At 38.3% G+C, this 18,251-nt stretch overlaps 1 protein-coding gene across 1 annotated transcript; it reads right to left on the reverse strand.

Moving 5' to 3' along the window:
• Positions 1 to 9,390: 9,390 nt before the first annotated feature.
• Positions 9,391 to 17,980, reverse strand: KBTBD8 (kelch repeat and BTB domain containing 8; the record flags this gene model as incomplete). The annotated part of the gene is made up of 3 exons (XM_082848905.1): positions 17,527 to 17,980; positions 12,549 to 13,663; positions 9,391 to 9,854 (listed from the first exon to the last, which is right to left on the reverse strand). The coding sequence occupies exons 1-3, from the start codon at positions 17,673 to 17,675 to the stop codon at positions 9,391 to 9,393; spliced, it is 1,728 nt and encodes a 575-aa protein (XP_082705031.1). The 5' UTR covers positions 17,676 to 17,980.
• Positions 17,981 to 18,251: the final 271 nt, after the last annotated feature.

Below are 18,251 nucleotides of genomic sequence, written 5' to 3' on the forward strand. Positions count from 1 at the left end.
CCAGATAAAGACATTATGAGAAAGGAAAACAATTGACCAATATTTCTTATTAACATAGACATAAGAATCCTGAACAAAATATTAGGAAATCAAATCCAACAATGTATAAAAAGAATTATATGTCATGACCAAGTGGGTTTTATTCTAGTTATGTAAGCCTGGTTTAACATTTAGAAATCAATCAGTGTAATCCACCATATCATAGGCTGAAGAAGAAAAAGTATAGCATCACATAAATTATTTAAAATGTATTGGGGAAAAAAAAAAAAGAAAAGCAGGGGAATTCCCTGGCCGTCCAGTGGTTAGGACTTGGTGCTTTCACTGCAGTGGCCCGGGTTCAATCCCTGGTCGGGGAAGTAAGATCCCACAAGCTGTGTGGCGTGGCCAAAAATAAATAAATAATAAAATGTAAAATAAGATAAAATGTATGAAACAAGCTCACTGAAGTGGGTGGGAGGGAAAGGCGCTGACCTAAATAACTCTAGAAATGAGTGGAATCTGTAAGAGTAAAGGCCAAAGAACTGTAAATAAGCACTGTGCTCTCATTAATAAAGTTGTATGGGAGTGTGGGTTAACAATTCTGACACCACTGTATGCATACACTAGAATTGAACAATTTAGTAAATGGATGGCAGATGCTTGGAGCTAGGCTTCTCACTGTCAGAGTGGGAGAGAAGGCTAGGAGTTTCCATGTAGCAATAGATTAGAGTAGGAGACATGAGTATGAACTAAAATTTAGCTTCATATTGATGTAGTTACATACAGGAATTTTTTAGATATGTGCATATAAAGCAGTTAGAGGACACACACATACTTCCTTTTTCAGTCAGGTGAGACGGTCTAGAAACAAAGACCTCCCAGTAACAATGAGCACACCAAGTGCCCAGATCTCCAATGAAAAGAACTAGAGATCCTTGGAGAAATGGCTGATCTCAGGCCTGGGGGAGGAAACATATGAATTAAGCCTGGAGCATCTTATAGGGTGGGAAAATAGGAACAGCTCATAAAATACTAAAAAAAAAAAAAAATGAGAACACTCACACTAATGGGAGTATGTCCAAGGGGCACAGGAGCCAACTGAAAGAGCTCCCAGTGGCCAAAGCTGGAACGATTTGAGCCACAAAGTAAAATAGTAGTAGATCACAACCCAAAGTATAAAAAGAAATATAAAAATAACCCAAAGTATAAAGTGATTCCACACTGATATAAATAAATGATTGAATCAATAAATAAGGGAGAAGAGAAAAATCTTTGCATTCGCATCCCAAATAACTTATGTAGGTAACTCTGCCTTCAAGGAGGTGGTGCATAATTCCGCACTCCTTCAGTGGGAGCTGCACACAGTGACTTCCTTTCAAAGGAAAGAGGGGGAAATAACTTTACAGAGAAGTAACCTAACAAACACTGTCTCAGCCAGTTGATCGAGGCTAACATCAACGGAGACAAGTCACATTGAGAGTATATACCCTTGACATGATGATGTGGATGGTACTTTAGCTCTGTGGTCTTCCTTCCTCAAACACATAACCCCAGTCTAATCATGAGAAAAACATCAGACAAATCCCAGTTGAGGGATATTCTAAAAAACGTCTGACAATTACCCCTCAAAACTGTCAAAATCATCCAAAACAAGAAAGCTTGAGAAACTGTCACAGCCAAAAGGAGCCTAAGGAGACGTGACAACTAGTTGTTATGTATCCTGCATAAGATCCTGGGGCATAAATAGGACATTATGTAAAACCTAAGGATTTCTTAGTAAAGTATAGAATTTAGTTAATACTAATGAATCTATATTGGCTTATTAATATAAGATGTTAATAATAAGGGAAACTAGGTGTGGGATATATGAGAACTCTCTGTTCTATCTTCTCAATTTTTCTGGAAACAAATTATTTTGAAATAAAAAGTTTATTTAAAAAAATTATATGCGAGACACTTTTCCAGGTACGGGCAAACATTGGATGGCAAATAGGCCTGGGCTCTGCCTTCATAGAGCTTTCTGTTTAGTGGGGAGACACCAAAAGTTGTGGGGAAAAAAACCACTTTGGGTAGTAAGATCTAGCATGACAGGGGCATTTACTTTAGCTAGGATTGTTTAAACAAAAGTTTAAATACTGCAATAGGATTTAGTTAGGAAGATCTCTTTGAGACCTGAAAGATAAGAAGGAAGTGGTCATGCAAAGAGCAGAGGTGAAGGAGAGGCCATGTTTCCAGGTATAGGAAACAGCATGAGCAAATCTCATCATATAGGAGCCTTGAGGAATTGAAAAAATGGCCAGTGTCTTAGGTTGAGTTTTTGCAGAAACCAGTTATGAGCAAGGATTTGAGTGCAAGAACAAGGATTTGCATGCAAGTAGTTCATTAGGGGGAGGGAAGGTGGTCCAAAGAAGCATTGGTTGGAGAGTAGGAAAGTGAATTAGGGAAGATGTGGTTATCAAGCAGATATAATGGGCAACTAGGGCTCATCCACTTAGGGGAACTCTAGGAGACAGTGTAGAATATGCCTTGCTTATCCCACCTGTGGGAAGAAGTTGGGGTCTTTATCAACCAGCTCCCATCAGGAACTGGCTGTAAGCTGCTCCTCAGGGGTAACTACCTGTAACTGGAATACCTGTATGGCAACTGGAAGCCATAAAGGTCAATACACATGGAAACAAGGACTGCCAAGTGTGTATGGGAGGAACCCCCACAAGGTCTTTAGATATAGCCAGTGTATCTAAAGAATAGGTAGCAACAGGGAAAGTGGCACTGGATAAGGTTGGAGAGGTAAGCAAGGGGCCATTTATGTAGCACCAGAAGATAAGCAATTGCTGCATTCTACCCCTGGCAATAACACAATACCATTTGTTGTAAGATCACTCTGGCTATTGTACTGGGAATGGATTACTGAGAATGTGGACACAAGCTGAAATAGGCAGAACAGTTATGCTGCTGCTATAGCAGTCCAGGCAGTAGAAGCTTGGCTTCAGCATAGGTGGGGTAGTGGAAAAGGAGAGAAGTGGACAGATATAAATTGCATTTTGCAGGTGGAGCTTTCGGGGGATGATGGAAAAGGAGGATTTAAAGATTTTAAGTTTGAGATGTGACCACCAACTCAACAGGAGCTATCTAGTAGGCAGTCGGATGGGAGCCTGGAGCCAAGAGTAGAGAGATGGTTTGAAAATATAAATTTGAAAGTCATCAGTATGCAAATGACATTCAATGCCAAAGAAATAGGTGAGGTCAAATGAGAAGAGTTGACAGAAGAGGACCCAGGGAGAGAAGGAGCCAGTAAAGGCAGGTTAGTAAGGAGAGGCCAGTAACAAGAGAATTTTCGGAGCATGGTATCCCAGGAGCCCAGGGAGGAAAGGGCTTCAGAAAAGATATAGTGGTCAACTGTGCCAAACATGTCTGTGATGTCAACGAAGATAAGCACAGAAATGTGAAGAATGAATTTAGAGCTTAGTGTTGTTGGAGACCTTGACAACAGCAGTTTTGGTTATGAGGAGAATGTAGTGAATGGAGTGGTTGAAGAGTGAATGAAAGCTGGGAAATAGAAACAGCTTGTAGAGACAACCGATTACAAAAGTTTGGTTTTCATGGAGGCCAAGAGAAGGGGCACTAAGTGGAGGGAGGTGCTGGACCAAAGGACAATTTGTTATTGTTTGGTTTGGTTTTGCTCTGTTTTGCTGAGTGGGAGAAAATTACATTTTTTGTTTTATTAGAATGATCTGAGAGGGAATGTTGGATGACTCGGGAGAGGGAATGGTAAAGGACCTGGAGCACAAAGCAACCACAGGTAGAAACAGCACACTTCTTCCACATATTTTAAGAGGAAGAGCAGAGAAGATTCAGGTAGGTGGTGGGAGGAAAAGGGAGCACCTGTGCAATGGCTGCTATCTTCTTGATACATCATGAAGAAAAGTAGAGAACTAAGAACCAAGAGGGATAAAAGATATATGTGGCAGTTTGAGAAAAGGTAAAAACTGCTCCATTATGTTGAGAACCCATGGGAGGTACATCATGTCAAAGAGAGTCAGCTTGACCATGGAATTTCTCCAGCAGTATTCCTCCACTCCGGGCCAGACACAGAGGTGGCTCATAGCTGGGATTTTCAGGGTTGGGGTGTTTTCAGGCAAGTGTGGCAGTAGTAAAGATAGGGAACTGAAGAAATGTAAAATGACATTATTTTGAATGGATCATGGAATTTAAGATGGGTAATTTCAGAAAAGTCCCCAGTAGGGGCTGATGGATAGTGGAAAAAGTCATGGGGTCAGTGGATTGGCATCTCAGTGAAATCCAAAAAACCTAACTGCAGGATTCTTGAGCAAGTAAGTTTAAATAATAGAGGTGGTAGCTAGTAGGAAGCTTATTACATATTTTCTATCATTTTAGTGATTTAAAATACATGATTGAAAAGTAGAATACTGTGTCTGTGGTTACCTAAGTCATACTGAACTGTGTCTCCCTCAGCATGCATAAAATACTTTATACTTTCATAAATTAAAATTTTGCCTTGTGGCTTAGCGATTTAAATCTCCAAATACATACTTGATGACTGGAATGTCTTCACTTTTTCCCTTCTCCGGGATGGCAGCCATATTGATTCCTCTGTTCAAACGTGTAGAATAGCTTCCTTATGAATCCACACAAGTAAGCCAGGCTAAAGCAGGTTACCAAAAAAGGAAGGAAAAACTAGCAGACCCATGAACCAGATGCCCAGCTTTCTAGGTTCTGGGATCTTCTACCAAAGAGATATAGGTCGTCAAAATGAAGTGTGGAGAATAAGAATGATGGACACATGCACTTGATATTTACTAGAACTGGTAGCAGTTAACGCTACCTCTTCATGTTAACTATTGAGAGCCATTTAAGTTCTGTCTACCAAAGGTCCAAATTAAGAAACTTTAGTGTACCCTCGACACATTAAATGAGGGAAAATACTTTTTTCCCTACTCAAATCCATTATATAAAATTCCAAATTTCACTTCAAAAAACTAGCAGGTGTCATTTACAGCATTCTTCTGATGAGTTAGAGATCCCAGACCACTTATATGTAATTTCTGTTTTTGCAAATAATTTTTCAAAGAAAAACAGTCATACAGCCAAGATTTTAGAATGACAAGTCATTTTAACTTCACAGAACCAAAATAACAGTACTCTAAATCAGTATTTCTCAAGCCTTTTCTTTTTTTCTTCAACTTGTTTGAGGGACAGAACTCAGAACAGTGGTATATTAGCATAATGATATAATGATGGGGATGCAGGATGAATAACTGAAGGTATTTTCCTACTTCGTCTACTCCCTTGTTGAGAATCAATCGGTTACAAATTATAGTAGATACTATAAATATTAGTGTTGGGAGAAAGGTGGAACTCAGAAAAGGCAACCATTAAACACAAAATACAGAGCATCTGCCCTTGTATCAGTTTTGTTTAGAACTAACGTAGCACATAGAAACTAGGTTGAGGTCAAAGTGGAAAGCTTGGTTCTAATCCCAGGTGAGCCCCTCGTTAGTTGGATGACCTTCAGCAATTCACTTGGTCTTTGTGTTTCTCATCTAATAAAATAGAGTCAATAGCACTGGTTCTACCACTTCTCGGGGTGCTCTAAGACTTAAATGAAAATTCAGTTTTTACAAACATTGAATGCCTAGGATGTCCGAGGCACTGAGCTGAGGGGAACAAGAAATAAAATAAATTCCCTTGCCTTCATGGAACTTACATTTCAATGGGGGGAGATAGATGAAAAATAAATCAGGAAAAGATGGGTAGTACTGGTGGGGGTGGAGTTGGAAGGCATTCTGTCTTACATGAGGCGGTCAGGGAAGGCCTCTCTGGAGTTTTAAAAAATAGAAACTTAAATAAAATAAATGAGTGGTCAGGGCTTCCTTGGCAAAAGACATGGCAAGAGCAAAGGCCCTGATGTCGGAGGGGCTTGGCGTGTCTGAGGAACAGCAGTCAGTGTGGCTGGAATGGAGTGAGCGGGTGGAATGGCAGTGCAGTCCGAGCAGTGTGATTTAGATTGATGGTGGAAGGAAGGGGTAGGGCTCTCATATGAAAGGAAACGGCAAGCCGTTTCCTGGAGGGATCTGAGCAGAAGAATGTAACCTGACTTACGTTTTAATAGGATCACTCTGGCTACTGTGTGGAGGACAGAATAGATTCCAAGGGGTCAAAGGTGACTGAAAGGAGACCAGTTCAGTGGCACAGCATCAAGGCAGACAGAGTAGGCTAGTTTAGACTAGGGTGATAGCGGTGCAAGTGGTATGTGGTCAGAGTCTTGGTGTATTTTGAAGGAAGAGGCAACAGGATTTTCTGATGGATTAGACATGAATTGTGAGAGAGAGGAGTGGGATACAAAGACCTGTGGGCAGAACCAGCTTAACAAAGGAGCTACCATCGAGTGAGCTTGCTTTAGAATTTCAAGAGCATTATATAAGGTGACCTTAACTAGTTCATTTTGTACCGCAGACCAGGCATTTGATAGAATAAAATCTTCTCCTTCTATTCCTGATATAAGGTATTTCATGATTTTCACCCAGTTTTAATTCTGCAAAACTCACTAGTCAGAGGTCAATTTACGACAATGGAAGTTTTCAGTCAGAAAAGGTTTTATTATAAGAAACAATGCCATCAGATAAAAATGCAAAGACTTGTGCAATTATGGCAAAATGTTTAAAAATATCTACACGTTTGCCCCCAAAGGACTACAGTACTTACTACATACCTGAGCACTGAACATTTAATGCCATTTTAAACTGCTTCACGTAGGGAATCTGATTCCTTGCAGGTCACGTCCACTTTTTCTCATGCACCAATGAAACCAGCTTGATGCTTAAGCATCAACTTTGTAGGATAACAGAAAACAAAGATGGAAAATAAAGAATACAATTTCTACTTTCCTATAACATAGTTATACCACGTCCAGTTTTCAGTGTGTAAAAACTATATAGGAAAGTGCTACATACTTTCTTCAAATGCAAAAACAAAGGTCAAGTGGGACTGGCATCTGTCACCCCATATTTTAATTCTGTAGTACCCACTGGGCCTTTTACTTATATTCTCATCATACTATGCAAATGTACCTTAAATATCTAAACAAAGACCCACGCATATTACTAATCTTAGTTTTCTAGGACCTCTTCTGAAATCATTTGAAAAGTGGCAAAATATCCCAGCTGTATAATTTAAACAAATAGTTCTCCATACAAAATTCAATATATATTCTACTTCCGTAGCAAATTCTAAACCTTGGCTTTGACACGCTGTACTTAGACCACACCCTCAATATAGCAAAAGGATCAACTGTTGCGCAGATCAATAGAATAAATCGACTGCAGAATTAACCACAGTACGCTGTACTCCTATGCATCACACGGGCACATTGTAAATTAACTCAATATTCTAATGTCATGGTTTCAAGTAACACGTTCTTCTAAATAAATACAGGAGATTGTCAAAAAGCGGCAGGAAGTCTTAGATATGCAACAAAGCTTTCAAAAATAAATTACACGAACATCTCTTGTAAAACTTAGCTTTGTTTTTTCCCTCCCTTTGCAATGCAGCACAATAAAGATGCTTCAAAATGCTCACAGAAATAGCCCCAAACCAGCAGGAAGACAAAGAAAAAATGGGGAGAAAAAACATAGGTGATTAGTTGACAAAGTCGATAAGGAGATTATAGACACACTACCAAGGCCAGCAAGAAGACAGCACGTATCCAGCTTCCCAAGACTAGATTTTAAAATGTGAATTCTCTAAATGCTGTCCACTTTAAATTCGGCTTCAGGAAACGTTCCCTACTTGTAGAGGGCTATGACAAGCAGTTTGGAAAGTTTCTGAAAAACGAGGTATGTGATGCAAAGAGGCAATGTTTTAAATTTGTTTCACAGTATCACATTACCATTTGTGCAAGAGTCTTTAATACAAACCATGCCAGTTTGTTTTAACAGAATCAAAATGTTCCAGTTAAGGACAGACTCTGGGCTATACTTATATCCTTTATTAATTATTCCAGGCAGAGTAAAAAATAAGTTACTGATCCAAATAACTGCCTTATGTATAACACGAGTTGATTTGTCCTCTGTTAATATTTCTAGCTGTTAGAAATTCATCAGTTAAATATGAAAAACTGTTTAGTACCTATAATGCTATGGTTCTATTCACTCACTCTTTTCCTCCTCAATCTTCAGCTAGAACAAGGTTTTCAATGCAAAATTATTCATAACTGTTAAGTGCAAAAATTAAAAAAAATGAGGTTTTATTTGTTATAGGTAACGTAAAAGCCATTAAATGAGACTACTGCAGGAGTTTTATGTTTCTGGAAAACAGAATTTTAAAAATAGGAGTAAAACTTCACATTACGCTCTGTGCAGAAGAGAAATAAGTTACCTTTCATTGTACTGATACTGAATGGACAGGTAGAGGATAGGAAAGGGGGTTAGGCGACAAAATGGCCCATGTTAGTGCAAAATGAGTATAATATTCTTTTCACTATTCTAAGATTGAATCCAGTTAGACCAATAACTGGCCATACCTTGCCATCATGCTAGTAGAGAACCCTGTGAAATCACAAGAGTTCAACAGGTAAAGGACTATGGCCATGAAACTAACATACCAGTTTGAAAGGTAAGCATAGGCTCAGACAATTTAAATCTACCGAACTATACACATGAATTAACTTATACTAGCACCAGCCACCTGTGATTTTGAGCCCTTTTCAGGATTTAAAAAAATGAGACAGTGTTAGCACTTGAAAAAATTGTCAACAGAAAACTGCTACTTTAAAACTTTAGCTTAACTTAAAGCAACATGGGAAATATAAAACAATCAAACTAAAAGCTCTTTCTGAGACTGATCTGGTTTTCCTTCAATCTACTCTAATAACAGAACACATTTAAATCCAGTACACTTGAAAACAGTACACAGATATACATATATTCAGAATGAGGATCTCAGTTAGTGCGTCTCTGTGGTAGAGAGGTCACAGCTAAAGTCCTAGTGATATTGCCTCAGATTTTTACCCGTATTTAAAATAAAAAGTCACATCAAACTATTTTAGATGTCTCTAACCCATAATACCCTAACCACTCTTCTAAGAGTGCATAGTTGTCGATTCATCTGGTATCTCAGTGACTATTCATCACAAAATTCTAGAATGATGTGATTACATTTATACCAGAAAAAAAAAAAATGCTGATAATTGCACTTTGTTACCTTTTGCTTACTGAAATGAAAACATCACAAGGATGAAAAGAAATCCCTCCCTACACTCATCTTTAAGAGCACCCATCTCCATGTATAAACTCTCTCAGCTTTCTTAAATACCGACAGCACTTCTTGTATCATTGAAAGACCAAGTTTCCTCGAGCACAAGGTGCCAGTGAGCTCACTAAGGCCTGCCATTCATTAAAGTACTTTCTGAAGACACTGAGGATAGAGTTTAGCAACAGCACATTCAAAATGCCGGCCAAGGTCCCAGAGCCGATCTGGGGTCTCATACACTTTCATCCATTGGTCAGTGATGTCATCATATTGGTAAAGAGAATTTTTTCTGCTGGTTCTGAAGACATGTTCTTCAACGGTCACTTGAGTAGCTCGAACAAATAAATGGAGTTTATTCTGGAAAAGTACCAGTTTAAGGTATGGGTTTATGGACTCATCACAAGGAAAGTCCTTCTTACGAGTCCATTTATTGAGCTCAATATCATAGGCTTCTACAGTAAACATCCGCTGATGATTTCCACAGGTTCCAGCTATGTAGTAGATCGAGTTCTTGTATACAGCTGCTAAGCCCTGGATTCTAGGCACAGTCATGGGGGTTAAGAAACCCCAGTAGTCTTTCTGAGGCTCATAGAAGAGGAAAAATTCTCCTAAAGAAAGAAAAATGGGGGGAAAAAAAAAGAAAAAACAGTAATATGTACATTTACATGTCTCTTTTTGGTTGTATGTTGAAGACCCAAAGGTATAATTTTCCAAATATTTTACTTTCTAAAACATTTCTTTTATAATCTCCACAGATACATTAAATATTATGGTAGCTTAAAACATCTTCATTCCATGCACAACATAACATAGTATTAGAGTGAACGTGAACTGGGGTGTTCAAAATGGGGAAGTATGAGGCATTAGTTTGGCTTGATGGCAGTATAACAGTTAAGAGCTTGGTTTCATTTACTCTCTCCAATTGGGTATTTCAGAAAATTTATTTGAAGCCAGCTCTAAAAAAAAAACATTATTACTAATGGTTAACCAATAAGATGAAAATATGTATATAGCTTCAATCATGAGTAAGCCACTATAAATTTAAGTGCTAATTATTTAATTAGAAGATGGTACATAGAATTGTTCAGATTTGTGTCTATGGGCCACTAATGTGTTTACTTTAGCATTGGTGTAATGCAAAGACAAATACTCAAGAGGAGAAAACATGACCTTAAGATGATAGAAAACACGCACATTATTTATGAGAATTGACTATGAGTCAGTTTCAATTCTATTTTGACAATGAAAGGGTGTGCTGAGTCAGAGTGCAATACAAAAAATGTCTAAAAGAATTAAACTAGTGAAGATTTACAAGAGCTTGGTAATTATGACATCTGTATAAAATCCTTGATATGAAAATCTGAATCCTTTATGAACAGATTAAATGATACTCCAGTAGCCACTGACAGTAGAGCATAAGCTTCTGACTATTCACGTCAAGTTTATTTATATAAAGAGGCTTTGTTTAGATTATAAGTACCTACTTCTAGATTGAGCTTCCCCTTGAAAACTGTTCTGAACTAGGTTAACTCCTATCAACAAATATAACTGCCTACTTAATAAAAGTGATGCTGTAATTTCAATTTTTCACAAAAGAGCTTGTTAAAGTCCTAGCTTTTGCCTGCATATTACGTATGCTTATTGACTAACATGTAACAGGATTCTTAATAAAGACAGGAATTAACACTTTCTACCATGTACTACCTCTCTAAAAATTTCTTATAAAAAGGAAAGATAATACATTTTAAAAGTTGATTTTTAAAATCTAAAGTCTTCTTAATAAATTAAAACCAGTGGTGGGCAATTAAGAAAACCCTCAGTGCCTCAGATTTCTCTTTTATAAAATACGATCTCAGATTAAACAATGTTCATTCCAGCCCTAAAATTCTATTAATTCATTGTTACTTTGCCTTAGTATTTACATTAATATACAACCTTTACATTCCCTTTGGGAGTCATCTAATTAATTCTATCTCTATCAACTAACTGGTTAGCCAGTAAAACCAAAATATATAAAGAGAGAGCTTCATCATATTGGATGATATAACCTCTTCAGCCACACTTGATAGATTTTACATCCATTCAGGTACTCCATTTTTTGGCAAGACCAACAAACCTAAATCATGTCCATGCTTCTAGTCAACTAAAATAAGGCACTAGAGAGTACTACTCCCTCTGGAGAATTAACTTTACATTGAAGTTTAAACATATGGGTTTAGGCATTTCTAGGAAATTTTAAGCTGGATAAAGGATTAGAGCAAAGAATATTAAAAAAAAAAAAAAACAGAATGGGAAACGACCTAAAAAATCACGTTTGTCTACACAGAATTTGCCCCCTTTTCCTTGTTTTATTTGAGTAGTCAGTGTAAGGAGAACATTTATATATAAGCAGTTAAGAAACACAAAAGAGGAATAAGGATGTTGGTACTGTCAACACTGCATTCAGCATTCAAGCAACTAAGATAAGAATTCAAACACAAGGAAAACATTAGCACAAATCAGAACCTTGAATCAAATATCCTACTTGCTCTTACTAAGTTCCTCTTTCTACTTCTACTAGATCATCTTTGCCAGGGTAATAGTCTTCAATTGTTTAAACAAAAATTTTTAAGCTAAGTATATTATCGTCCCTCTCATAATGTTAACAGTAAGAAAAAGGAGACATCTCAAAGTTTTTCAGTGAAAAAAAACTGAAAACAGTGTTATGGATGACAGCATCAACTGCAGTGAAATTAAAATCTTGAAGACTGTAATTGAAAACTCTTTGTAATTAAGTTTCATAACCTTTGCGATCGTAAGGCTTATACAAAATTCTTTGGCAACTGAATAGTACAACTGCAGTTGATGCTTTGTTCTTTTTTCTCTTTTAAACTAATCCAGTAAGTTCCATAAGAAAAGTAGTTGCTACATTTCCTGATTATATATTACTGAAGAGCAAAAATGTCATGTATCAAACTTGCTTTCTTGTTTGAAGTCTTAAAAATGGCTCTGAAAGAGTTTTTTCCAAATCCTGAACTATTATTTATGAAAAAATATTTTCAAAAATACTTATTCCGCATGATGTCAAAACACAGTAAGAACATAAAACACAGGATAATTTTAGGAACCTGCCTTTTCTGATTGAAAAGTTTATTTTCTTTACTGGTCCTTTAAAGAACAGACTAGTCCAACAAATAGTTTATGATAAGAAAGCCAGAGGCATTCCTCAATGAACAGAAACAACTTATGTTTTACTGTGAGTGGGTGAACCACAATTTGACCTGTTACCCTTTCATGAAGAACTAAATCACTTAGGCACCTACCCTGTAAAACATAGATCTTCTCTTTGTACTCCACAGCATTATGAAACTCCATAGCAACAGGCATGGCACAAACGGTCGTCCAGCAATTCTCTCTGCTGTCGTAGCACTCCACAGATTTTAGTGAGTTTCTCCCATCGCCTTCATAAACTCGCCCTCCGATTGCATACATCTTACCACAGCAATACACCAGTTTGCAGCCTATTCTGGCTCGAAGCAAGGACGGTTTGGATAGCCACCTATTAGTGGAATGGTCATACATCCAGAAATCATTTTCTGCCTTGTGGTCGATGGAGACCTCACTACTGCTTGGCCTGTACCCTCCTGCTATGTAAATATCATTATCTGGTGATACGAGAATCCCAACTTCTCTTAGATCATTTGGTGGTTTGCATAGTTTGAACACTCTTCCTGTGAATATATCTAGACAAGGCACTGTTTGCTTCTTTCCTGAGTGTTTGTGGGCAGCATCAAAACATATGATCATTTCCGATGCAGTCATTCCAAGTCTCTGTGTACAGCCATTGGTACTGGATGGTCCCTTTTCCACATAGCTTTTGGCTATAGCCTGTGCAAATTGAGGTGGAATTTTCTCTATAAAGGTGTCTTCCATCAGAGGAAAACGTATGCATTTGGCAAAAATTTCTGGAAGGTGCACTTCTCTTTCATTCTGTTCATGTTCAAACCACCTTACAATGCTCTCATAAACATGCTCTTCCCGGTCTACGTTTAAGTCATCACTGTCTAGGATACTTATCAGTTGGTCTTTCGTCAACTGAAGAAACTCTTGTTCTTTGGTGACACACAGGAACTTTTTACGAATGTATTCTTTAGATCGATCTCCGAGTTCCTGATGACCATAATGATCAGCAAAGATGAAGACTCCAATAGAATTCTGTGGGTCCAAATGACTGATCATGTACTTAGCACATTGGTCCTGGATGGAGGGAATCTGGAAGATGCTAGCTGCAGTGAACAAGGCTTGAACATTGGCCTCTGTCAGAACAACTCTGGAGGTATAGGCATAGTTCAACACTAAATCCATCGACTCAGCTTCAACACCGACGATTCGAACTTCTTTTTGAGTGCTTTCTGTAAGGCCGCTAGTGAACATGGATCTAGGAAGGAAAGAGTGGTGAATTTATGTGTGCTATAAATAAAAATTATTGTGGCAAATTTTTAAAAACATAAAGTTACCACAAAGACAACATTTTGAAACTGTAAAATATTTCCTAATGTGTTTCCCGATATCCTAAATAGCAGGAAAGCGGATAAAAGTTGATCATCTAGGAGAAGAATTTGGTCTGGCTAATCTTAAAAAACCCTGTTCTCAGGACCAGTCAGTCCACTTTGTGCCAACTCTGAGAAAAGGAGAGTATACCTAATTAAAGCACACCAGAAGGTGGCATGGAATATTCCAGGACATCTTATTTCCCTTGGAGCCCAATCGAGGCTTCTGGTCAAGATGCCTTAGGGACTTGAGATCTTCAATCACCAGGTCAGTCAGAAAGTTTAAGAATACCCATAGAGTGTCAATGGGACACATTAGCATATAGAGACTGTCTAATAAAACGTCTCATGACCCAGTGGAAATGTACAAGGCAACCTGTGCTCAAAACATATCTTTAAAAATTTAAACTTAGAAAAACAAGATGTCCTTCAGAAGTTCATATTTTCTATCTACTTCTATGTACTTTTAAAATAATTATCCTTTGAATGCTTCCTTAATGATTATAGAGAATATAAAGAACATCAATTCACTTATCCTTGGATATTTTGAAAACTTTTGCTTGACTCAAAGGTACCATATTTTTACCTATATATATTTGTATATAAATAAAGATTACAGTAGGGTTAATATAATACCTACTTCTAAAGAGAGTTTAAGAATTAACTGATTCTTTGGAGAAGATAATGGTTTTCAAACTTCCAAACTTTTGTCTTTGAGACCAAGCTTTTTTCTTTTCTTTTTTTTCTTTTAAATTATCTGTGTATTTATGGTACTTTCTTGGCCAAAACATTAAGTAGCCAAAAGCCTGGCTCTTTATTTAAAGTCCTAGTCATTTATAAACATCATTTGCCTTTCTTTTCCCTCCTTTAAGGTTTCTTTCTAGGCTGTTCTTAAAATTAAATAAAAAAATAAAATCAAAAGGTCTTTTAAAATCCTCTTGAGAAAAGGACTGTGTGCCCTAAGATGCTTAATAGATGTCTGTTGAAGACACCGACCTAACACTGCTGATAAACTCCATTATTCAGATCCAGACCCCTCCTATTTTATTTTTAAGTGTGATGTTATGAAAAAAATATCCTTGAATGGGAAGATTTCCAGTCACTTTTAAAGTTTTCATCAGAAACATGAAATTAATTCAAAAATGCAATATGGAATATTGGAGGTATACAAGGGTACCTGGACCCAGCTTGTTGCCTGGGCTAACCGTCCTTTGAGTCCTATTTTTACTTCTACTATGTAAATTTTAAGTGTAATATCATGCAGACTTTTTTTTCTTAAATGACTAGAAACTAGATGTACCATTGTATGAGCTTGTTTTCAATTCAGGTGCTGAAAAACTCAGTTATACAGCTCCCAATTAAAAAGAAAAATAAAGCCCTTCATCAGGCAAAGATTAACTCCCAAAGGAGAACATTACCACATAGCCCTTTATCATGGGAGCTACTACTGACTTGAATAAGCTGGTCTCACACACAGGAGCAGCGTGACACTCAAGTTCTCCTCTGTTCTAATAGGTTCTTTATGTAAACTCGATATGAAGTGGGAGTACTTCCCCACACAAAACCCTGAGCAGCAAAAAGTTTCTATTAATCATACGAATTTTACTTCTGACAAGTCACTGGGAGCAGGAAACAGCCAGGCCAGATTTCAAGCTATTCTATTCTTCCACCAGTGATGCAAGACTTAGAAACTATTAAGTATGACTTTCTACAACTCACATAAGGAGCAACAATGGTACCAAGAAAGTTCTGTACAAACAGCTCTAGCAAGAGAGAAGAACCTAATCCTTAAGTCTTCTAGCCAAATATCTTCATTTGAATTCACATATCTTATGCTTAGAAAGTTTTTCAAGCATTTCCTTAACTGCTTGGAAATTAAGAAAATCTACTGTAGCATACTTCTTTCCAAGTGATTTGTCAGGTCTTCAAAACTTAATTTTAAGTAAGTATGATTGTTAAATGATATAAGCCAGAATATAGAACTACAGTGAGATATAGACATCTTCACTTTATTTCTTTTTACTATTCAAATCTAATATACAATGAACACTTCTGTATATTAAACTTTAAAGAGAACCCACCCTTGTTCCTTAAAAGTCATACAGTGACTAAGAAGCCTGGCTCTGGAATCAAACCCAGCCTCTGCCACTTACTAGTTAGATAGATGATTTAGGCAGGTCACTTAACCTCCTTGAGCCTCAGTTTTTTCACATGTAAAATGGGAATAACAACTAGGTAGAGACAGGATTGTAAAGATTACATAAAGTAATGTATGTAGAGTGAGCCTTGCCCAGAGCTTGATAAGCAGTAATTGTGACAAATATTTAAACACATAAATGACCTAACCATATCTAATGGATGGCCTAGATAATGAATCTCCCCAGCAGTTTCCATTAGAGGCCCAACTTCATACCTTCTGTGTATACCAGTTTCTTCTTTTTTCCTTCCAGCTCACTGCCTCATTATGGTTAATACTTAATAGTCCAATGACCTACCCTACGTAAGTCTAAATGGTTACATCACAAGCAGCAAACTGAAGTGACTATATTTAACACAGTATTCTGAGAAAGAGGAACCAGAAACCAGTGTCTGGAACACTACACTGCTATATGCCCTATAAAGGCTGAGAAAATTATTTCACAATCATTTCATGCACCATTTTTGAATACAGAAAGGCTTAAAGTGAGCACTTAAACAAAAGGAGAAGTTAAACTCAAACAGGAAATTGCCTTTATCACTGATCTTAGAGTATGAAATTATTTTTTAGACCCAAGTTTTGAAATTTTACTTTACAAAGTTTTATGATGTATAAAGATGAATCTAAATGAAAATGAAAACTTAGCTTAAAAATACTTCCGGGGCTTCCCTGGTGGCACAGTGGTTGAGAGTCCACCTGCCGATGCAGGGGACATGGGTTTGTGCCCCGGTCCCGGAGGATCCCGCGTGCCGCGGAGCGGCTGGGTCCGTGAACCATGGCCGCTGGGCCTGCGTGTCCGGAGCCTGTGCTCCGCAGCTTGAGAGGCCACAGCAGTGAGAGGCCCGCGTACCGAAAAAGAAAAAAAAAAAAACTTCCAGAAAAGAAAAAAAAAAAAAAAACTTCCGGAAACCTTAAGAAATAATCACTAGTCTGGGGCCTAAGACACATAGAAACTGTATTTCATTCATTTTCATTTCACTGCTCTTATCCCCTGGGCATTAAAACAATCCATTAAGTGGGTAATTTGTTTTAAACTCTAAAAGAGTTAATGTGCACGAAAGAAATCCTGGATAAATTTTTGGAACAAATGTCAGATTAGCACTGTTCAATCAAACTTTCAGTAATGGAAAGGTTCTGTATCTGGGCTGTACAGTGTGGCCGCCACTACCTACAGGTGGCTCCTGAGCACCTTAAATGTGGTTAATGTACGTGAGGAAGTGAATTTTTAATTTAATTTAATTTTAGGTAAGTGAAGTTTAAACAGCCACGTGCGGCTAGTGGCTGCCATATTGGGCAGTGCAATTTTAGATTTTCTGAAACATACAAACAAAACATGTTCACTAACTTAAAAACCAACCACCTGAATTCTAGAAGAATTTGTCAAAAAAGGGGCGGGGTGCGCTTAATAAAATAGGGCATGTTATTTATTCTCAGGAAACAAATGCATTGGTTTCATCTCATTCTTGCATCTCAGTCTAAAAATCAAGTGGGCAATACTGAGGGAGAAAGGGAACTTGGTGAGGATATCAATAGAGGTTTCCACCATCGTCATACCTGAAGTAAGGGCTGATTGCAGCAAGAACGTTTCTATGACAGGAAAATGTTTTCCCGTGATCCACTTCCACTACAATGTCTGTCAGCTGTCCTTCATCGTACATTGTTTTGAGTTGCTTTAGAATACTGCAAGCATGGAAGGGGTCCATGGCATCGTTGGCTGTGTCTGAAGATGGAATCCCATTCGGTGTTGGGGAAGACTTACTTAAATCTAGGAGGAGAAAAATCGTACAACCACAAGAAGTTCGGAGCCAGTTTCGGAGTCGCGGGTTTTATTTTTTGCTTTGGGTTTTTTTTTTTTTTTTTTTTCTTGGTGTGTGTGGGATGGGGCGGGGAGTTGTTTGTTTCTTCGCTTGGCTTGTTTTTTCCCCGCTACAGAAATGCATATATGTACACAGACACCCCCAGTGGGACCGCGAGGTAGGATCTGGGAAAGAGCGAGCTGCGATGCAAGTTCACACAGCAGCCTGCTCCTCTGGGAGCCCGGCGAGCCCGAAGCCCCGTGCTCGCAGAGGGACCGTGCGGGCAGAACAGGCGAGGTGTCTGCGGCGACTCCGCCGACAGCCAGAACGTCCCAGCTGAGAGCGAAGGGCAGGAGCCTCACGAGGGAAGCTCGATGGATGGCGGCCGCCAGTGCCCCCTCAACCGCCTTGCGAACAGGTCGGAGCGGCGGCCGGTACCCGGCCTCCCCATCCCTGTCCGGCCGGACCGCCCACCTCCCTCCG

The sequence above is a fragment of the Leucopleurus acutus genome (genome assembly GCF_964270905.1).
Source record: "Leucopleurus acutus genome assembly, chromosome: 10".
NCBI lineage: Eukaryota > Metazoa > Chordata > Mammalia > Artiodactyla > Delphinidae > Leucopleurus > Leucopleurus acutus.